General features: G+C 49.6%; 1 protein-coding gene and 1 long non-coding RNA gene across 16 annotated transcripts; one reads left to right on the top strand and one right to left on the bottom strand.

Moving 5' to 3' along the window:
- Nucleotides 1–203: 203 nt before the first annotated feature.
- Nucleotides 204–16,830, bottom strand: LOC144338746 (uncharacterized). The gene is made up of 4 exons (XR_013413097.1): nt 15,890–16,830; nt 15,314–15,469; nt 11,420–11,545; nt 204–1,558 (listed from the first exon to the last, which is right to left on the bottom strand). It is a non-coding gene; the product is annotated as an uncharacterized LOC144338746 (long non-coding RNA).
- Nucleotides 15,624–22,261, top strand: CITED1 (Cbp/p300 interacting transactivator with Glu/Asp rich carboxy-terminal domain 1). Of its 15 annotated transcripts, XM_077987716.1 has the most exons (7): nt 16,924–16,992; nt 17,408–17,609; nt 17,886–18,072; nt 18,480–18,600; nt 18,821–19,057; nt 20,969–21,093; nt 21,658–22,252. In XM_077987716.1, exons 4-7 carry the CDS (start codon nt 18,588–18,590, stop codon nt 22,177–22,179), a joined length of 897 nt encoding a protein of 298 aa, XP_077843842.1. In that variant the 5' UTR covers nt 16,924–16,992; nt 17,408–17,609; nt 17,886–18,072; nt 18,480–18,587; the 3' UTR covers nt 22,180–22,252. The 15 variants fall into 15 exon arrangements, with proteins under 15 accessions (XP_014983162.1, XP_077843848.1, XP_077843842.1 ...); XM_028841762.2 differs by lacking the exon at nt 18,821–19,057; XM_077987719.1 differs by lacking the exons at nt 17,886–18,072; nt 18,821–19,057 and adding an exon at nt 17,709–17,802 and having other exon boundaries at nt 16,924–17,037; nt 17,408–17,426.
- Nucleotides 22,262–22,678: the final 417 nt, after the last annotated feature.

The raw sequence follows: 22,678 nt of genomic DNA, 5'->3' as shown, positions 1-22,678 counted from the left end.
AAATATTATTGAGCACCTACTATGTGCCATGCAGTGTGCCAGGCACTAGGGTTACATCTGTGTACAAACAGACAACGGTCTGTGTCTCAATGGAGCTGGCATTATGCATATATGACCATTTGACTTTTATGTAAATGAAATGAAACAGTTCTGCAACCTGATTTTTCTTTCACTTAATTATATGCCATGGACAGCTTTCCATATCAATTTAGAAACAGTTACTTTATTCATTTTCCATTATAACATATACCAGACATACCAAAAAGGAAGGCAACCTGATGCTTGAAATGATCCTATTATATGGATGTTTCAAAATTTGTTTAACCTGTCCCCTATCGCTCAACCTTCAGAATTTTCTCAATTTTCCTTACGAATAAAAACACTGCACAACAACAACAACCACTAGAGCTAATAAATGAATTCAGCAAAGTAGCAGGGTACAAGGTTAACAAACAAAAATCAGTTGTGTTTCTATACATCAACAATGAATAATCTGAAAAGGAAATTAAGAAAACAGTTCTGGCCAGGAGCAGTGGCTCACGCCTATAATCCCAGCACTTTGGGAGGCCAAGGTGGGCGGATCATGAGGTCAGGAGATGGAAACCATCTTGGCTAACACAGTGAAACTCCGTCTCTACTAAAAATACAAAAAAGTAGCCAGGCGTGGTGGCACGCACCTGTAGTCCCAGCTACTCGGGATGCTGAGGCAGGAGAATCACTTGAACCCAGGAGGCGCGGTTTGCAGTGAGCCGAGATTGTGCCACTGTACTCCAGCCTGGGCAACAGAGTGAGACTCCATCTCAAAAAAAAAAAAAAAAAAAGAAAAAGAAAAGAAAAGAAAAAGAAAACAGTTATATTTACAATAACATCCAAAAGAATAAAATATTTAGGAATAAACTTAGCAAAGGAGGCAAAAAACTTGTACACTGAAACTATAAAATGTTGCTGAGAGAAATTAAAGAAGGCACAGATAAATGGAAACATCTGTGTTCATAGATTGAAAGACTTAATATTGTATGGTGTCAATACTACTCAAAACGATCTGCAGATTGAATGCAATTCCTATGAAAATCCCAAAGACTTTTTTGCAGACATAGAAAAATCCATCCTGAAATTCATATGGAGTTTCAAGAGACCCCAAATAGCAAAACCATCTCAAAAAAGAACAAAGTTGGAGGAGGACTCATGATTCCCTATTTCAAAACTTACCACAAAGCTATAGTAATCAAAACAGTGTGTTACTGGCATAAGTACAGACATATAGGTACAATGGAACAGAATTGAAAGTACAGAAATACACCTATGGTCAATTGATTTTGGACAGAGATGCCAAGTCCATTCAATGGGGAAAAAGAAGTCTCTTCAACAAATGGTGCTGAGACAACTGGATTTCAACATGCAAAAGAATGAAGTTAGCTGGGCATGGTGGCGTGCACCTGTAATCCCAGCTACTCAGGAGGCTGAGGCAGGACAATCACTTGAATCTGGGAGGTGGAGGTTGCAGTGAGCCAAGATCGTACCACTGCACTCCAGCCTGGGCAACAGAGCTAGACTCCATCTTGGAAAAAAAAAAAAAAGAATGAAGTTGAAACTCTATCTCATACTATACAAAAAATGAGTTCAAAATGGATCAAAGACCTAAATGTATTAGATAAAACTATGAAATGCTTAGAAGAAAACATAGGAGTAGATCATGACCTTGGATTTGGTAATGTATTCTTAGCTATGACACCAAAAGCACGAGCAACAAAAGGAGAAACAGATAAATTAGACTGCCGGGTGAAGTGGCTCACGCCTGTAATCCCAGCACTTTTGGTGGCTGAGGTGGGCAGATCACCAGAGGTCAGGAGTTTGAGACCAGCCTGTCCAACCTGGTGAGACCTCCGTCTCTACTAAAAATACAAAAAAATTAGCCAGGTGTGGTAGTGCACGCCTGTAATTCCAGCTACTCAGGAGGCTGAGTCAGGAGAATCGCTTGAACCTGGGAAGCAGAGATTGAGTAGTGAGCCGAGATTGAGCCACTGCACTCCAGCCTGGGCAACAGAGTGAGACTCTGTCTCAAAAAAAAGAAAAAAAATAGATAAATTAGACTTCATCAAAGTTAAAAACTTTTTTGCTGCAGCAAACATTATCAAGAAAGTGAAAGAGGCCAGCACTTCTGGAGGCCAAGGCAGGAGGATCTCTTGAGCCCAGGATTTCAAGATCAGCCTGATCAACACAGCGAGACCCTGTCTCTACAAAAAAAAAAAAAATTAGCCAGGCTTGGTGGCCTGCGTCTGTAGTCCCAGCTACTTAGGAGGCTGAGGCAGGAGGATCACTTGAGCCCAGGAGGTCGAGGCTGCACTGAGCCATGATCACGCCACTGCCATCCAGCCTGGGCAACAGAGTAAGACACTGTCTCAAAAAAAAAAAAAAAAAAAAAAGGCAAAGAACTTGATTAGACATTTCTGCAAAGAAGATATTCAAATGGGCAACAAGCACATGAAAAGATGCTCAACATCATTTAGTCATTTGGGAACTGCAAATCAAAACCGCAATCACTTGTCAGTTTATACCTATTTGGATCACTATAATCAAAGACAGAAAATAACAAGTGTTGATGAGCATGTACAAAAACTGGAATCCTTGTACCTTGGTGTGGGAATGTAAAATGGTGCAGCCGCAGTGGGAAACAGTTTGGTGGCTGCTCAACAAGTGAAACATGGAATTACCATATGACCCAGCAATTACTCTCCTAGCTATATATCCAAAAGAATTAAAAACAGGTATGCAAAGAAATATTTGTATATGAATGTTCATCGCAGCACTATTCACAATAGCCCAAAGGTAGTGAAATAAATGCCACAATATTCTAATAAATGCCCATCAATGGATGAATGGATAAACCAATTGTGACATATGCGTACAAGGGGATATTATTCAGCCTTAAAAGGGAATGAAGCACTGATACTTGATACAGTACTTAGAAACATTATGCTAAGTGAAAGAAGCCAGGCATAAAAGGTCACGTATTGTACAGTTCTATTTACATGAAACCCCCGGAATAAGCAAATTCATAAAGACAGAGAGCAGATTGGCTGTTACCAGGGCCTGGGCAGAGGGGAAAATTGGGAGTGACTGCTTAAAGGGTACAGGTTTTGTTTTGGAGTAATGAAAATGTTTTGGAACCAGATAGCAGTGGTGATTACACAACATTGTGAATGTACCAAATGCCACTGAATTTTCACTTCAAAATGGTTAATTTACTTTTTTATGTTTTAATTGATATAAAAAAGTCGTACATATTTTGGAGGTATGTGTGATATTTTGACACCTGTCTATAATGTGTAACGATCAAATTAGGGGAACTGGAACAGCTATCACCTCAAACATTTATCTTTTCTTTGTCCTGGGTAAAACTGTTAATTTTCCATTGTGTGCGATTCACCTCAAAAAAAATTGCAGTGAAGATCCTCTTGCCTATACCCTTGCACATTTGTTGCATTATTTCCTCATGATAAATTTGTAGAAGTGAAACTGCTGGATCAAAGGGCATGTAACCTACACCAACAAAAGAGATGATGGGTTTTGATTCCCAGAAGTGTTGTCCCAATTCACAGCCCCACTAAAGCTGTGTGAATGTGGCTGCCCCCACACCCTCCCTACAACTTCATCTTTTCCCACCTAAAAAGTAAAAATATCTCCTTGTTTGAATTTTCATTTATTTTGTTTTACTAGTGAGATGGGCATGTTTTAGATGCTTAATAGTAAGTTATTAGTTACCTGACTCTTTGACAACACTCATTGATCTTTCCCATCTCTTCAGGTCCAGCACTCATGATAGACATGTAGTAGGACCTCAGTAAATGCTGGGAGGAATTAAAGGGAATAGCAGTGACTATGAGCCCATCCTAATTTTCCCAGGGGCGCAGGCTAACTCTAGACATACAGTGCAATCCTAATGTATCTTCCCCCAAAAGCTACCTAAATGCCTTTTGAAATTCCCTGCTGGGGCTGGGCGCGGTGGCTCAGGCCTGTAATCCCAGCACTTTGGGAGGCCGAGGCAGGCGGATCATGAGGTCAGGAGTTCGAGACCAACCTGGCCAACACAGTGAAACCCTGTCTCTACTAAAAATACAAAAAATTAGCCGGGCATGGTGGCACATGCCTGTAATCCCAGCTACTCAGGAGGCTGAGGCAGGAGAATTGCTTTAACCCGGGAGGCAGAGGCTACAGTGAGCCAAGATCACACCATTGCACTCCAGCTTGAGCGACAGTGCAAGACTCCATCTCATAAACAAAACAACCACAACAAAAAATTCCCTGTTGGGAATCACACTATGGGCAGGATGGAGGGCATGGGTTTGCACAAGCTGAAAGTGAAGATAAAGGCAGAATAAGAGTGGGAATGAGGGGTGAGCTGGGGAGTGGTACTAATGTGCATATGTGTATATGAAAGGAGGCAGGCTGAAGAGAAACCACAAAATCACAGTTGTAGACTGGTGGGGACAGTGGACGGGTACTGCCATTTCTTAGGCCTACTAATGCCCTGTATCCAGCACTTTTCATCTGCCCTTCCTCCCCTCCACACTGTAGCCATCCTCTCTGGGCCACTCCACTCCCAGGCTGGTGGGCACAACTCACTACTCTGCAGCTTTCCTGCCAGACTGGAATGCTTCCTCCAAAGGTGCCCACCAGTTAGCCCCATAGCACGGTCCTGGGGTTACCAGAGGCTTAAAAGGATAGAGGGTATAGTAGCTCATGCCTATAATCCCAGCACTTTGGGAGACTGACGCGGGAGAATTGTTTGAGCCCAGGAATTCAAGACCAGCCTGGGCAACATAGCAAGACCCATCTCTACAATAAAATTTAAAAGATATTAACCAGGTACGGTGGTACGTGCTTGTAGTCCCAGCTACTCGAGAGGCTGAGGTGGGAGAATGCTTGTGCCGAGGAGGTAGAGGCCATGGTGAGCCGAGGGCATCACACCACTGCCCTCCAGCCTGGGTGATGGAGCGAGACCCTGTCTCAAAAAACAAAATCTCTGCTCTCATGGAGTGTTCACTCTAGTTGGAGAGACAGAGAATAAATACAATATGGCAAGCAGTGGTAAGTACTATGGAGAAAATCAAACAAGATAAAAGTTGAGTGGGACAGGGCTATGTTACAAAGGGTGCCCAGGGAAGGCCCATTTGAGAAGGTGACAGTGAGCAAAAACCTGAATGGCTAGCCAGGTGGCCATCAGGGAAAGAGTGTCCCAGGCAGAGGGAACAGCAAATGCAAAGAGCATGAGACAGGAACTGCCTTGTCATATCCAAGAAATGGCGAGACCGATGTGCATGAAGCTGAGGGAACGAGGGTAGAGTAGGAGGAAATGAGTGTAGAGAAGCAGGAAGGATCAGGTGACATGGGCCACTGTAAGAACTTTGGCTTTTACCCTGCATGGGATGGAGAGCCATTCGACACTCCTGAGCAGAGGGGACAGGACCCTTCTGGCTGCTGTGCGAAGAACAGGGGCCAGAGGCTAGAGAGCAAAGGGACTGGTCAGAGGGTGGCTACAGGGAAGAGATGAGAGTGACTCAGGCCAGGGTGGTGGCTATGGAAGTGGTGAGGAGTGGTTTGGATTTTGGCTGCATTTAAAAAAATTTTTTTAGAGACAGAGTCTCGCTCTGTCACCGAGACTGGCGTGCAGTGGTGTGATCATGGCTCACCGTAACCTTGAAATCTTGGGCTCAAGTGTTTCTTTTTCCTCGGCCTCTTGAGTAGCTAAGACTACAGGCAAGAGCCACTGTGCCTTGCTGATTCTTTTATTTTTATTTTTTATAGCCCGGCTCTTGCTACATTGCCCAGGCTGGTCTCCAACTCCTGGCCTTGAGCAATCCTCCTGCCTCAGCCTCCCTAAGTATTAGGATTACTGAAGTGAGCCACTGCACCTGGCCTCTGGCTGTATTTCAGAAACAGCCAACAGAATTTGCTCACATCAGTTATATCTAGGGGGAGAGAGAAAGAAAAAGATGAAAGCAAGGTTTTGGGTTCTGAGAAACTGGGTGAACAGAGGTGCCATTTACTGAGTTTGGGAAAATGTGCAGGGAAACAGGGGGATCAAGAGCCCTTATGGGGCCATGTTCAGGGCAGAGACCTGGGAGCCCTCCAGGAAGCCTACGGCTGGCTCGCTTGCTCACTGGTGGGGATGGAAGATGGAGAGAGAAAGTCGAGGCAATGAGCATGCTTTACTGAGTAACCGACTGTACCAGGCTCCACGCTTATCTGCCCACATCACCTTAAGTGACCACAATATAAAGGCTGAATTTCTTAATGTGGCATCCAAGTCTGGCTCCTGCAACTTCACGGATCCCATCCTGTGCTGTTTCCTAGCTCCCATCAGCACCTTTGTCCATGCTGTCCCCAACACCTGGGGAATGCTGATCTTCAGCTCAGATGTCACCTCCTGTCTCGCACTTCATTTTAAGGTCTGCTTTTCTATCTCCCACACTATATTGGGAACTCCTTGAGGGTTTAGGCGGTGCCTTGGTCCCTCTGAGGCCTTGGTGACTGAAGAAGGGCCATGTAGGGGCTCAGCTCACATTTGTGGCCTGAATGAAAAACGGTGTGGGAAGAACAGCCAGCCCTGAGCCCACCCCGGTGGGTCAGGGAGGCCTGACTTCCCACATAGTCATATGTGACAATGAGGAAAACAGGGCCAAAGAGGTGAAGTCAGGCTTGGAACTGGACTCAGATTGAAAGGCTGACTCCATCCCCCAAGCAGCAGGGAAGAGGAGTCAGGGAAGAGTAATTACTTACATGTGTACAGCACTTGAGAGTTTATAGCCATAGACGTTATGTCATTCAACCCTGGCACAACCTCATGACGTAGGCATTCTTATTTTCCCCTGACATGTAAGGAAACTGAGGCCCAAAGAGCCAAAGTCACTTGCCCAAAGACAAAGCTAGCAAGTGGCAGCCTCAGGACTTGAACCAGGGTCAGTTTGATGGTGGAGCCCTGTGCTCTCACTATCAGACTAGGCCACAGCTGGAGCTGAGAGGGAGAGTGGCCAGTTGGGTCTGGCAGCCCTTTTCCCCTCCCTACCTATTCCTGTTGGGTTTCAGCTGTTGGTAGCACGAATTGGCATTTACTAATCCCCTCGGACCATTCAAGGCCAGGACGAGGCAGCCTGAGACACAAACACAGCAGAGCATCATCCATATTCCAGACTCCAAAGGTCACACTTGGGAGAGACTTAAAAAAAAAAAAATGCAAGTGCAAAGAAAGGCCATGGGAACCTTCCTCGCCTGGAACCCCAGGAGCTCTTCAGAGGCAAGCCTCCCCACCTTGGACCTGCTGAGGGTCTACTCTGCCTCTAGAAGAGGGCAGTTTCCTCCCCATATTCCTGCAGCCAAAATCTCCCTTGAGAAGTCTCTTGCGGGGGCCATGCCTTCTTTCCTGTTGGGCGCTAGGCCTGGACAGCTCCTGGCTGGCTGCAGCTGGGCCCTCGCACCTGTCGGTCCAGCTCCCCTGCTTCACAAACACACGCCCCCGCCGAGCTCAGTGCTGCTTCCAGATGGCTGGTCACTTATGCCTTCACCCCACTTTGGGCCTTTTTCTTTCTCATTTGATTTCTTTTCCTTACCTTGTTTTCTTCCCAGGCTTCTGCGTATTCTTTCCCTCCACCACCCCCATGCCCCCCCATTGTTATCTTTCTCTCCCTCTGATTGGTTCTCCTTTCTCTCTGCATTGAATACATTTCTTTCTGCTCAGGTCTGTCGTTTTTACCCTGACTCCAGTCCATCCAGGTATCAATACAGCACTAACTTTCTATTCTGTAACAGTGAGTGACAAGTTCGGATAAGGTCATCTCTCCAGTCCCTACCAGCTCTGACATTCAGTTTTGAGGAAAGGTGAGAACCTGAGGGCAAGGAGATGGGGTACACAGTCACTGGGGAAAGAAAGACTGAACCCGGAAGAACGGATTAAAATGGCAGCATCCTCACTTGCTAGCTGTCTGACCTCAGCAAGGCCATCTCACCTCTCCAAGCATCCTTCCTTCATCTATAAGATGTGATCAGGAGCCGGGTGCTGTGGCTCATGCCTGTAATCCTAACACTTTGGGAGGCCAAGGTGGGTGGATCACTTGAGGTCAGGAGTTCAAGACCAGTCAGGCCAACATGGTGAAACCCCATCTCTACTAAAAATACAAAAAATTAGCTGGGCACGGTGGTGCGCACCTGTGATACCAGCTACTCGGGAGACAGAGCAGGAGAATTGCTTGAACCCAGGAGGCGGAGTTGCAGTGAGCAGAGATGGCGCCACTGCACTCCAGCCTGGGTGACAGAGCGAGACTCCGTCACCACACACCAAAAAGAAAAAGTCATCAGGGAAGACCTGATAGTAACAGAGACAACATTCCAAGGAGTGAGGACGCCGTGTGAGAATTGACTTTACTCATGGATGGGAAAGGCCTTTATGAACTATAAGGGGCAGGTCCATACTGGCAACGGGTGCTACTTAGGGGACAGTGAGGCCCAGTGGTCACCAGCAGAGGCTCTGGGGCCAGTCAGCCTGGTTAAGATTCTCGGCCCAAAACATACAAGGTGTATAACCTTGTCAAGCTGCCTAATATCTCTGTGCCTCAATTTCCCTATCAGTAAAATACGGATGAGGAAATAATAGTACTGACCTAACACCTGAGGTTGTTGGGGGATTTAATGAGAGAATAAGCACAGAGCACTAAGAACAGAGAGGGTCTGTCACTTAATAAATGTTCAGTGACCATTCCCACTGATGTTATTATTTAGAGCTAGTAGAAAGAATACTCCCTTGAGGTGGTATACTCAGGGGTGCCGGACCACTGCAGGAACCTAAGCAAGCCATGTGGTGACCCAGACTCATCTCTTTGCAAGGCCTCAAAGTCTGTTTGTGCAGGTTGTGCCCTGAAATTCAGCTTGTGTTCCTCTTGCAAAGCCATGGGCCCAGGGGTGAGAGTTGCGCAAAGCCCAGAGGAAGCAGCACCTGGTTCTAATTGCTCCTCCCAGAGGAGGCGCCTTTTTGTAATTAGTACAAGCAGACTGTATGTGCTAGCTGAGGCACTCTCCCTGCCTCTAGGCAGGAAAGTGTTACCTTGTATAACCAGGCCTGTGGTCCTCTCTGCTTGCCTGGCAGCAGAGTCTGCACCTTGATCCCCTGAGATACCCCAGATCCTCAATCCATCTCCAACACTGATCTTGTCCTCAGCGGGACAAGTCTCTGTGGCTGTGGGGATCCATGGAAATATTTCCAGTCCCACAGTTTGTGCATGCGAAATGACTCCTAACCACGTTCACTCAGCCATGTTTGTCTGGGCCAGCCCCCCAGCCCCAAAGTTAAGGGCCAAGAGAAGCAATAGGGGCCAGTGGTCCAAGCTGGGAGACTTCTCCATGACAGTGGAGACTCTGACTAAGGGGCAAAGTGGGATCCACGGATGAATGGAAGTGTGAGGCCTCAGCTGAGATGGGATTGGGAGGCTAGGAGGGCTGGGCCCCGAGAAAGGGGAGTCCAGGGAGATGCTGGTAGCGTGGAGATGAGATTCAGGGCAAAGGGCTGTAAAATCTCTCAGGTCTTAGGCCAAGCGAGCAGTTTCAGCCTCCTGTTGCAGGGAGCAGGGCCAGACTAAAGTGGCCTCACCTTTTTAAGGATAAAGTAAGCTGGGAGACACTGTGCTGGCCTGACAATGGCGTGTGGCCAAAAAAGGAGAGCAAACAAGACCCCAAAGGCCTGTGTTCTAGAAGCTAAAGTGAAACCAGGGAAGGCCTGGCATGCTTGAGGCCTAGCCAAATGTATTTAGCAACGTGAGATGAGGCCCCTGTCACTCCCTGGCATGGGGAAATTTATGGACTGAGATCCTCTCACACTGCCCTTTAGAGATTTGAAGCACGTGTCCCTGATTGTGCTGAGCTGGAGGGACTGGAGAGGGGAGAGGGATGGCTGCAGGGAAAAGCCAGTGTCCCCCAGGCCCCTCGAGGAGAAAGCCCCTCTCTGTGCCATGGAGAGAGGCAGGGGAAAGTTCCCCAACAGTTTGGCTGAAAGTCATCCTGCCGATTGCTCTTTTTGACACAACCTCACTTTCTTTCCAGTCCTATATTCCTGGCTGTGTGTGAGCTATTTCCACTTGGATGTTCTGCCAACAGCTTAAACTAAACATGCTTAAAGCAGAGTTTCTCTTCCCCCACAAAGCCTCACACCTTCCCGAGGCCTCCAGCCTCACTGCTGACACCCGAACAGCCCAGGGCCGGGCCTGCCTGCTGCTTCTCTTTCTCCTCCCCACCAGCACCTCTCTCCCTCCCTGCCTTTGAACTCCGGACTTCTCCCTGGGTAAAGTTTTCAGAGTTATCTTTGCTGCTGTCCTCTCCCACCTGCACCTCATCCCTGGAGATTGCTGCCCCAGCCCCTAACTGGGCTTCTCCCTCAAAAGCTCTCCCTAGATCTGGGCCACGCATCCATTCTGGCCATACGTGTTGACTATTTACTGCAATGGATGTGGTGAACCATCCATTCTAGAAGAAAGAAAAGCATAGACGCTGATAACAGGGGGGTACCGATAACAGGGTAGCCTAGTAGGGGATGTTTGGCCTCAGGAGTGAGTCAGACCTGGCTGTGAATCCCAGCTCTGCCACTTAACCCTTTGTGTCATCTTAGGCTTGTTTCCCCTCACTGTGCCTCGATGCCCTTCTCCCTAAAATGGGGATGATAGCCTTGACTGGCTAGGGTCCTTATGAAGTTGAATGCCAGAAGGGGGCACAGAGAAGGGGCATACACTGGAATGACATCCCTGAAGGCTGGAGTGGGCAGAGCTGTGAAGATGGCCCCTAAGGATTCAAGAGACGGGGTGGCCTGAGCTGTTTGTGTATTTGCGGTTTTCCCATTATGCATAAATAACAGGAAATCAAGTAGGGAATCAATTCAACTAGACCCAAGTCTTGGCGCTTTCCAAACTTCCCCCACCCCATGTGTAAACAGGAAACCAGGGCTAGAATCTACGAAGCTGATTGGGGTGCCCAAGGATGCCCTGTGATCGCTCTGCTCTCTTCTCAATTTTCTGTTTCTCCAGGCCCATTCACCTAGTAACTGATCTTGTTCCCCTTCTTCTTCAATTCATCTTGTCTTCTCTTGATTTCTTCTTCTTCCTTTTTTTTTTTTTTTAAACACAGAAGCAAAAGTGAGTGCCTGTCCAAGCCTGCTGGCCTGGGTCAGAGGAATTCGGCCGCTCCCTCCAGCGGAGCGGCCAGGCCCAGGCGCTCACTCAGGCTGGCAGGGGCAGGCGCAGAGCCGGGAAGGCTCCAGCACCTTGCTCCGAGGGGCTGGAAAGCACTACAGACGTTAGCTCATCACTCCCTGGCAGAGGCTGACCCATCTGCTATTCTCACTAGCATCTTCCAGATGGGGAAATGGAGGCACAGGCATACTCACAGTGGCTGCAGACTCACAGGATCCTAAGGGGGCTTCTGGGCAGAGTCTTCACATGGAGCAAGAGGAAAAGGGACACCAGGACTTCCCCTAAAACTGTGGTGCTGGCTGAAGTATCTAAAGGGGACACTGGGAAATAACGGGGGTGGAAGGGGGAGGGAGGGCAGTTAGGACCCACCGTCTCCAGGGAACCCACAGGTGACAGGGGCCCCAAAGAGTTGCAGCTTCGTTCAATAGCCCATCAGGAAACACTAGCCACTCTTGCTGAGAAGAATTTGCAGCACACAATACCTCTGGAGTAAGAGGCAACTGAGATGAAGTTTGCACGGCCAGACAGCTGAGGGTTAACTAGGATGCAGTTGGGTTGATTATTATGTTTCCCTCCTAGTGCTTTTCTGTTATCTGCAAATTCTGTGCAGTGAACAATTACATTTATAAACAAAGTGTTAATTATTTTTAATTATTTTAAAGAGCAGCAGCAACTGGGATATGTACAAGAGCCCTGGGCTCTTAGAATTGGAACTGGAGTATAGAGACCCAGTCTCACCTCCCAGTTGTGTGACAGGTCCAGTGACTTCGCCTCTTTGAATCTCAATTTTCTATAAAATAGAGATAACTGACCCCACAAGAGTAGCATAAGATTAAAAGAGATAATGTATGTGAAAAATAGTTGTAAAAAATTTATTATGGAAATTAAAAAACATGTACGTGAGTAAAGAACACATTATAGGTTAGCGCGGTGGCTCACACTTGTAATCCCAGCACTTTGGGCGGCCGAAGCAGACAGATCTGGGCAACATCACGAAACCCCATCTCTACAAAATAAATACCAAAAAATGCAAAAACACAAAAAATTAGCTGGGCATGGTGGCACGCGCATGTAGTCCCAGCTACTCTGGAGACAAAGGTGGGAAAATCGTTTGAGCCCAGGAGGCAGAGGTGGCAGTGAGCCAAGATAGCACCACTACACTCCAGCCTGGGTGCCAGAGTGAGACCCTGTCTCAAAACAAACAAACAAACAAACAAAAACACATTATAATGAAGCCATCTTCAACAATTATCATCTTATTTAATCTATATCCCCCATCCACTTTCCCCCCACCTTCAACTGGAATGTTTTAAAGCAAATTCCAGACATGCCCTTTTTTCCATAAAAACTTCAGTACTGAAGTACTTTATACTTTTTTTCACAATTAAAAATTAATACAAGATGACTGTAGAAAATTTGGAATAGGAAATCATGTATGAAGGAGAAAACAAAAATCACTCATAACCTTACCACCCAGACACTACCACATTTTGGAGTAGTTTATTATTTTTTTCTATATACATATTCATTTGTAACAAAAGTAGGATCATATTGCATGTTATTTTTAGGTACATTTTATTTTAATTGTAAAAATAATAAAAGCAGATTACAGAAAAGAGAGAAGAAATTACCCATAATTCCTTACCACCTAACATAAAAACTGTTAATATTTTAGTATACTTCCTTCTCATTTTTTTCAACTTACATTCATACTCTTAACTCAAGTGGGATCCCTCTGATTATGTACTTTTCAAATTATGAATCTGCTTTAATTGCAAGAAAGTAATATAATCATATTGCAGAAAAATAAAGAAAAGCAAAATAAAAATATTGTCCATAATCCCACTACTCAATTATAATTACTGTTAACACCAAAAATTGTTAACAGTGATTATAATTGAGTAGTGGGATTATGGATATTTTTTTCTATGCACATATATTTTAACAAAAGTGGGAACATAATGTTTATGGAGTTTATTAACTATAAACTTATATTTATTTATAAGAATAATGTTGCATAATATGGGGAAAAGAGAAAAAAGTCACTCATAATCCTACCACTCTCCTGACACTGTTATCATTTTGGTATTTTCCAGACTGTTGCTTTCTGTACATATTCATACATGATTGGAACCATAGTGAGTATTTAATTTTGTCCCCTTTGTGCCCTTTGCAGCTTGGCATCATATTTATGCAACTTTGTACTCAGCATTTTTATTTCATATTTTGTTATGAATATTTTCCTATGAATAAGAGTTTCAAAATCAGGATTTTGTGTGTGTGTGTGTGTGTCAAGGTACTAAGGGACACTCCCTTACCATAGACACTTAGGTTCCTTTTCATTTTTCACTATTATCAACAATTCTGCTGTAAATATTCTTGAATAAAAACTTGTGTTTTTAAAGTTTTTTCTACACACATATTAAGCATATGTTTCTGGAGACCACTCTGTAAGTTTATAGGCTGACCTGTAAAAAGTGGTCACCTTTTTTTGGTCCCAACTTTACTCCTATCACATGGCTCAGGCAGTCCTTGGTTCTGGAGGGTGGGATTTTAAGAAATCTGCATTTTTCTCTCTCCCTCTCCTCCCTGAGTTTATAGACCTCCTTCATCCCCTGTCAGTCTGGTTTTAAAATTAATCAGTCAGCAAGTATTACTGAACCTGAAGTGTGTGAGCTGAGGTAGGGACGGGAGGTGAAAGGAAAATAATCAGAAGGCCCAGTAACAGCATTTACTGGCTATTTACTACACTGCGGGCACCAACCAGGCTAAGCAACCCCCACAGAGTAGGTACCATTGTTATCTCCATTTAACAGATGGGAAAACTGAAGCCCAAAGCATCAAGCCATTGGCCTAAGACTTCGCCGCTAACAAACAGCAAAGTAGGAATTTAAACCCAGGCCGACTGACCCCTGAACCTGCACTCTAGACAGCCTCCTTACGCTCCTAGGCAGCAGGGATTAGGGCTGAGGGTAGAAACTTTGCAGCCAGCCTGACCCAGATTCAAACACTCAGCCACGTGGCTATGTGAACTTGGGCAATTCCCCGAGGCTCTGTTTCACCTTTGGTAAACCCTACCTCAAAGGGCTGTCCTGGGAATTAAATGAGATGATGGATGAGGAACATGCCAGGCCCAGTGCTGGCGCACAGAGGTTCTCGGTAGGTGACCATCCCTGTCCTCTCCTCGCTTCGCAAGCTCGCGGTCTAGTTGCCAAGTTGGAGATAAGAGTTCAGCGGAGAGCTCTGAGCTCTGCTGGAGCCAACGGGGAAGTCAGGGATCAGAGCATTTTTGCCGAGAAATGCAAATGTTTCCTTTGCTCCCTCTCAGCCTCTGCAACTAACCTCCTCTCCCATCTCCCCAAAAAGGAAAGGGGTGGCTTTTGTGCTCCAAAGCTGAGTGCTTGAAGCCCCTCTCTTTCCTGCTCCCCAGGAGGTGAGCAGTGGAGATGACAGGAAGTCACCAGGCGAGAGACCCTTTCTGGCATGTGGGCACAGAGAAGTGTGGTGGAGGGCGCTCCTTTTTCTGCCCTTCAATGGTCCGGATGGGGGAGGGGGCTGGCTGTTGAGCAACTGCTCCGGAGACACTCCAGAAGCCGAGATGAACATATGCCTCTTTCTAACAATTGGCCTGGGAGCCATCCAATAGATGGAGGGCGGATCCACACCTCCCGGATCCGGAGCCTGCAGCGGAGAAGCTGCCGCTGTTGCCAGACCCGCTCCCGAGCCAAGCCGGGGCTGACGGGGAGAGTGGGTCAGGGGTTCAAATTAGTAACACGCAATTCGAAAGCCTAGAGTTGCTCATTCTCTACCACTTAGTTTTCGCATAAACAGTTTTTTTTTCGTCCCAGGCAAACACCAAGAGGACTTGGTGTGTTCCACACGCGGTTTGCAGTAAGGCTTTAGGGTGCCGACAGATCCCGCCTTTTATCAGAGGGAGACTAGGCAGGGCCCACAATCTTGCAAGCAAAGTGAGAAAGTGCAGCGAAGATGTGTGAGGTGTGGCTGCTACCGGGGTTTGTGTTGGGACAGGGTGGGTGAAAAGACTGGAGCTGTGCAAGGCAGCTTTGAGGGCTGGGGAATGGGTTTACCTGGCGACCAAGGCACTCGCCCAAGCTTCCTCCAGATGCAGAGGAAGGGCCTTGATCCGTCTCTCCATTTGCTTCCCGTCTTTGTGTCAGTAAGCCGGTCAGTCGGTCAACAAACAGAACTTTGTTAGAAGAGCAAATGCAGGGCACTTGGGGCTACTAAAAAAAGACAAAGAGACCTTCAGGTCTTCAAATCCAATTAAGAAGACAGAACACATACATAGTGAAAATGACTTCGTGACATTCCCTCCCCCCCTTTTTTTTAAACATCAGGACCTTTTCTTGACGAGTATGTTTTATAAACAGTGTAAACTGAGTAGTTGTTGCTGGAAGGCAGCAAAACAAGAGCGGCAGGGAAGGGGTTGCGGTGATAGAGGGGTAATCCTGATGGCCTTCCTGTAAGAGGTAAGATGGGAATTTCTTGGCCACAAAGAACCCAAATTGAGATGAGGGAGAAGACCCAGACCTCTTTCCAGTAAGAATTTGTAAGACAACATCTCTACCCAAGAAAGACGAACTCCGAATGCAAAACGTTATTCTTGCTAGACGGGAATGATTACATAATCATAATAAAACAACCTGACATCGTGGGAAGACAGGAGGAATCTCCGCGAACCCTGGGGCAAGCTCTTCGTACCCCGTTGCCTACTGTTGGCTTTTCTGCGAGCCTCGTGACCCCACGAGGCCCCACAGTCCGGGAGAGTAGCATTTCTCCGGGTCGCATCCTGCCAGCCTCCTGCCCTGGATGACCACAGAACAGAAACCCTCCAACCCAACCCCAGCTCAGGACTTCGAGGAAAGCCACCGCTGCCATATAGGCCTTCCATGCGACTCTGCCCAAAATCTGGCAACTTCAAGAGGAAAAGGAACCCCCAGCCTCAGCTCTTCAACGAATGAGATAGTACAGCCCCCAAAAAGGCAGACAGGCTCCAAGAAAGCCCTGCAGAAAACTAGTGACCATTCCCCCGTCCCGTGTGCGCCCCTCTCTTCCAGGTCACTCCTTGAGCCCACAGCTCTCTCCCAAAACCCCTGAAGCCCGTTTTGGCCCCCGACTAGATTTAGGTCAGAAAACAGACACTAACGGCTCTCCTTTGCCTCAGTGAAATTACTAAGTGGACTTTATTGGGCAAGTCCACGCAGGGCGGTGGGGAGAACCAGTGTCCCGGGCCGTGGCCCCCGACAGCTTTAGAAGCCGGGCACCGGCCAGGGCTCCGGGCGAGGGGTGCCCATAACCCGGACTCGCGAGCCCCACCCCGGGAGCCGTGGCGGGTCCACAGGGCTGCCGGACCCTCGTGGCCGCGTGGACTCCGTTCCCCAGCCGGCCCTTCGCTTTCACACGATCCGCGGTGACTGCACCAGCTCGAGCGCCTTTAAAGGGCCACACACGCCAGCCGCTGCTATAAAAATGTTCCCGGCGGCACAGCTGCAGAAGGGGCACCGCTGAGCTGCCGAGAGGAAGCTCGCTCTGCCCGGCAGCCCTCTTGTAGCCCGCCGGCGAGGGGCCGTTCCCGGTGAGGAGGAAGAGAGCAGCGGACGGCACAGCACTTGCGCGGGCCCTCTGTGAGTATCCAGTTCAGATTTTGCCACCAACTCGCCCATGAGCCAGGACATGTGCTAATAATGCCCTAAGCCGGTTATAAAGACGTGGAAATTGAGGGGAGAAAAAAAAGGGGGAAAAAAGGGTCTGTCCTTCCTGGGATTCCTAGCCGAGGCCAGTCTGCTGCCGTGTGCGTGTGCGTCAGGGCTCTCCGGGCGGCAATGGGGGCTTGAGAGCCGGGTCCCCAGCGCCGGGAAAGGAGCGCGGTGGCCGCCACCGCCACCGCCCCGGAGTCCGGCGCCGAAGCTGCGGGCGGGCGGGCGGGCGGGCGGGCACCGGCTCGGGCCGGGGCTGCTTGGCGCGGCACTGTGCGGTGCAGCGGCGGCGCGGTGCGGTGCGGGCTTTTCCCAGGCGCCCCGGGGTCGGGTGGCCACCGGCGCGGCCGCGGGCGCTGAGCGCGACCGGTTCGCTGCAGCGGTGGCGGCGGCGTGCGTGCCAGGGGCTGGGGGCTCCGCCGCCTCTCCTGCGGCTCACCGAGCTCCGCGCTTCCCTCTCTCTAGGGCAGGCGGCTTCTCAGAGGTAAGCCGGGCCGCCGGGCTGGGCGCCTGGCTGGGCGGCGGGGCCGAGGACTCCCGTGGAACGGGCGTGGGGAGTGGGCGACCGCCAGGCGGGCCGGAGGGTTCTGGGGAGTCTTGTTTTCTGTTGGAAAGCTGCTCTGCTGGGGGCGAGGGGCCGCCCGCCTGCCCGCCAGCGCTCTGGTTCGCTCGCCAGCGCGCCCCCCTGCCGGCCAGCGGGGCCGGGCGCCCGCTTCTCCCGGGGAGACGGCAGCACCTTTTCTCCCCGCGCCCGCGCTTTCTCCAGCTTGGCTTCCACCGACTTTGCTAATCGCCCGGACCGCATCTGGACGCTCTGGCTCCGGAGCTGCACAAAGCTCAGATTTCCTTCGGGGAATGAGGCAAGAGGGGCTTTTCGGGCCGAGTTCAGTGGAATTGCGGGATGGAAGTTAGCGAATTAGGGCAACTTGCCTCTACTGCCCAGTCGACCTCAGCTCTCCCCTCCCCCGACACACGCCCACACACACACACCCACGCGCACACCCCTCTCCCTATAAACGCGGGCTGGCGAGCAGCGCGCCGAGTCCCTGCTTCGCAGAGCACCGGACTTGGAATCAGAGAGACCTGGCTGCGAATCCCGGCTCCGCCACTTCCTAGCGCTGTGACCTTGGGCAAGTTACCGCACCTCTCCGAGCCTCTCTAACTCTTCTCCTAGCGGGGTTTTAGCACTGACCGCAGGCGGCTTGGCTAGGGGGTAGGCTCAGCCTGCGGCCGCGTCGGATGCTCAGCGGGCGCTCAGTAAGTGTTGATGAGGCGCGGGAGTGGCCGCCGCCGGCGTCGGAGTGCAGACTCGCCGCGGAGGCCGACACCCCGCGCCCCCTTCCCGCCTGCCTGTCCATGCTGTCTCTACGATCAGTTACTGATACAGCACTTGCGGGAACGGACGCTCAGGGCCCCGGTGGCCCGGGTGCTCGCGCCCGCCGTGCAGGGGATGCTCCTGGCCGCCCCCGGTTCCGCGGCTCCATCTGGGATGCGGCGAGGAGGGCAGCCGAGCTGTCCGCAAACAACGGGCCTTTAGTTTTCAGGTGGCGAAACTGACTGGTCTGGTTAGAGCGCGTCCAAGCCAAGCCGCAGTGCTGTTTGGATTTTTAAATTTCTCCTTCTGAGTGAGAAAATAGCAATCGAGATGGAACCATCCGGTTGGTGCCATTTTAACTTTTGGTCCCCCAACAGGTTAAAGATGAGGCCCCCACCTGCCTCTCTCTTCTCTCCTTCCTCTCCCCTTCCCACCCCTGTCTAGGCGGGAGGGGGCTGCTCGCCCAAGGGAAGGCCTGAAGCGAAGAGCGGGCGGCGGGACTGGGAACTGGTGGCCGGGGGGCCGCGAGGAATCAGCCGGTGAGGAGGCACTTGTTGCTCTAGGTTTCCCAGCCGCTTCTCGCAGCCGTTTCGCTGTGGTCAGCTCGCGGCTTGGAGAGCGGACTGGGACGTTTCCGCATTGCCAAGTATTGCCCACGAACAGGCTAGAAGGTGGTGGAGGAGGGCAGAAAACCGGGGAAGCAGAGCCAGGGATGCCGATGGAAATGCGATTGCTTCTTCAGACGCATTCAACAACACTTACTGAGCGCCTATGGAGCACAGACCCAGGCTGGGGTCAGGGTGGGTGGTGGGTCAGTGATGGAAGGCAGAAGATCTGAATGGACACAGGGTCTCTTCTAGGGGAGCTCCCAGACTGAAGAGGGAGGCGCGGTAAAATGGTCTTCCCCCACGAACTGATATCAGAATAGAGATAGTTTTTTTGCTCGTTCTTTCTTGAATTTTCTAATGTTTCTCTTTTGGTTTTGCTGTTGTTGTTGCTGCTCCTGTTGTTTTTTTCGTCGCTTTGTACATTCGGGTACCAGGCGGCAAAAAGGAGGGTGAAGGCTGGATAGGAACGGGAAAAGATGGACAGGGCCCCCAGACGTTTTTCTTAGGACAGGAAAATTGTCTGATACTGATCGTGCTAGGGCTCTTGAAGACGACATGTGTTACACTCCTTGTCGGTGATCACTTGCTTTTGAAATATTTTTCTACGGTTGCCTCAGAGAAGGAGCAGGGCTTCAATCAAGTGATGATGCGGGACCCAACAGCTGATATTTTTTCCTCATATTAAAAAAAAAAAAAATGTTTACCTTTTTCTCTATTTTTCCCTCTCCCCCCCCCCATCCACCCAAGTAAGCAATGCAAAGATGATACAGAGAGGTAGTAAGTGGCCACTTTCTAGAAGTGTCTAAGCAGATTCTTAATGACCGCTGTGGAGTGGAGAGTGTCATGGAGAATCCTAGCCTCCTTGGAAAGATTAGAGACTCTTTTTAAGGTCCTCAAGATTCTCTGGACCAAGAGGTATTTATAAATATGAAATTCTACATCTCTAATTGATCATGAAGGCTCGAATATATGGGTTTTGTTTTTTTTTTTAAGAGATAGGGTCCCGTTATGTTGCCCAGCCTGGTATCAAACTCCGGGACTCAGGTGATCCTCCCACCTCAGCTTCCTGAGTAGCTGAGACTACAGGAGGGTGCCACTGTGCCTGGTTATGGGACATTTTTTTCTTCTTTGTAAACAGGCCTCTAGGAAAATAAGTTGAGATTTTCAGAGGGTTGTTTATTTTCTGGTTTGGTATTCTTTTGCCCTCATTCCCTTATCCTTTGGCACTTGAGCCAGGAAATCACTTCTTTGGAAGCCTTTTGAGTCCAACTAGGTATGGTGACTTAGCCAGTGGTCAGGTGAGGCATATGGGCATAGGGGTGCTAGATTCTGCTCCCAGAACCGCTGCTCCCTGACTAAAAAGCCATTGAATCTCCATGCCTCACTTGTCACTATAGATGGGAATGGCTGGACTCAGGTTTCTGGGGTAGGCATCCTAGGAAAGCCCAACGCTGGGGCTGTCTTGGAAGGGGCTTGAGACATGGAGGAAAGTGAGACATTCCTAGCTTCTCTGGCTCCAGCTGCCCCAGAGCCCCCAGACTACCCTAATCAGCCTGGCTTCTCACAGGCGTGCCCAAGGCCATGCTTTGGAGCTCCATGACATTTGCACTGGGGACTTTTTTCTTCCCTGTGCTGCAGCCTCTAGCTTTCTAGGTCTTCCTTGCCCTGACTTCTTCCCACATTCTCCCAGTCCCAGTGGAGGCCCCTACTCTCCAGTCTGGATGCTAGTAGCCCATTGAGACAATATGTTGTCTACTCAGGGACATTCCTGTCCTCCAAACCAGGAACAGTGCCACCCTCACCCCCACACATACAACTTGGGACTGTGAAGTCACTTGCATGAGGAAGCAGTGTGTCCCATCTTGGTGATATGGGTAGGTGGCTGCCTGGGCAGTACCTGGCCAATTCAAGCACCTTTCCTGCCTCAGGCAAAAGTTCCAGCTTGATCTCCTCCCTGTGCTCGGGTCATCTCTGGTCCTGGCTCTAACCCAGTCACCATCCTTGCCTCGTAGCTGCGTGGCATTGCCCTGCTTCGGGCTTTGCTAGTGCTTTGTTGGTCACTGAAGCCTTTCGCCCTTACCACTGCTTCTTCCTCACTTGCAGCACAACAGCTCCAGCTGGCAGCATCACTTCCTGCCAATTTATCCAACTTCTGCCAAGGCTCTGAAATGCCAACAACGTCGAGGCCTGCACTTGATGTCAAGGGTGGCACCTCACCTGCGAAGGAGGTAATTTTTGCCATTTTGCAGATAAGGCAGGGAAAGACAAATTTTCCGGGGTCATGGGCCAGGCCCTCCTAGGTGCATGACCCAGTGTCCTTGAGCAGAGAGGAGACAACAGGGCTATCTCTGGAGAGAATGAGAACAGCTTCTGCCTAAATGTGGTCAGATTGAACCCACTGGGGGTGTTGAAAGATGGCAGGGAAGGGAGCAGAGAAATCGAGTTGGAGCAAAACCACTCTGTTGAAGAGACTAAAGTGAGTCTGAGAAGAGGGACAGCAGGTGCCCTTTTTAGGATGGTGAGGTGGAGGCTATGGGGAAGGAGCTGAAAGCGGTGAACCCACTTAGGGCAGCAGATGCTCCAGCACTAGAACTGGGGTCTGGCCTCAGTGCTCAGAGCCATGGCAGCAAAAGGATGCTTGAGGTGGGAGCCTAATTTTCAAGGGGGTATTCTTGCTACCTCCCCACCTCTAGTCCTAAATGAAGTGCAGGTAGGAACCCTCTAAATCTGCTGAATGGTGAAGGACAAGCCAGGAGCAGGGTTACTATGGTGTGCTTTTCTCTGTCTTCTAGGATGCCAACCAAGAGATGAGCTCCGTGGCCTACTCCAACCTTGCGGCGAAAGATCGCAAAGCAGTGGCCATTCTGCACTACCCTGGGGTAGCCTCAAATGGAACCAAGGCCAGTGGGGCTCCCACTAGTTCCTCAGGATCTCCAATAGGCTCTCCTACCACCACCCCTCCCACTAAATCCCCATCCTTCAACCTGCACCCCACCCCTCACTTGCTGGCTAGTATGCAGCTGCAGAAACTTAACAGCCAGTATCAGGGTATGGCTGCCGCCACTCCGGGCCAACCCGGGGAGGCAGAGCCCCTGCAAAACTGGGACTTTGGGGCCCAGGCGGGAGGGGCGGAATCACTCTCTCCTTCTGCTGGTGCCCAGAACCCTGCTATCATCGATTCGGACCCAGTGGATGAGGAGGTGCTGATGTCGCTGGTGGTGGAACTGGGGTTGGACCGAGCCAATGAGCTTCCAGAGCTGTGGCTGGGGCAGAATGAGTTTGACTTCACTGCGGACTTTCCATCTAGCTGCTGATGCCAAGTGTCCCTAAAGATGGAGGAATAAAGCCACCAATTCTGTTGTAAATAAAAATAAAGTTACTTACAAAGAGACGGGCCAACTAGAGGTGTTCTTCATTGAGATCTAATGATGTGTACTATGGTCTGATGTCCCTTTAGCAATTCTGAGGCCCATGGCGGGGTTGTGGGTGGCTAGCTGGGAAGGAGCTGGATGGGATGCGAGGAGAAGGGAGGGTGAAGGAGGCTGTTCACTGAATTCCTGCTGCCAGTACCACTGTGGCTATCTCCTCAGGAGTACCTGGTCTCATTGCCCTAAGACTCCAGGAACACGTGGCATACAGGGGCTGGTTGGGGGCTTTCTTGGAAGAGAGACTGATCAGACCTTTGTGCAGCCTCCTTGTCACATGCACATCCAAGTCTAAAGGCACATCCCTGACCACGTGGCACACACTTCACCAACTCTAAAAGCCACCCCCACCCACTCTCTATCCCCCACCCCCAATCCGATTGACCCA

The sequence above is a fragment of the Macaca mulatta genome, chromosome X (genome assembly GCF_049350105.2).
Source record: "Macaca mulatta isolate MMU2019108-1 chromosome X, T2T-MMU8v2.0, whole genome shotgun sequence".
Taxonomy (NCBI): Eukaryota; Metazoa; Chordata; class Mammalia; order Primates; family Cercopithecidae; genus Macaca; species Macaca mulatta.
Note: the sequence above shows the minus strand (reverse complement) of the source record. Positions and strands in the feature narration are given on the sequence as shown.

What these genes read in the sequence shown, in the direction of transcription:
- CITED1 (XM_077987716.1), top strand. An exon ending in AGACCCAGGCTGGGGTCAGG is followed by an intron (nt 19,058 to 20,968) that starts GTGGGTGGTGGG and finishes CCTCACTTGCAG; the next exon opens with CACAACAGCTCCAGCTGGCA. An exon ending in GCACCTCACCTGCGAAGGAG is followed by an intron (nt 21,094 to 21,657) that starts GTAATTTTTGCC and finishes TCTGTCTTCTAG; the next exon opens with GATGCCAACCAAGAGATGAG.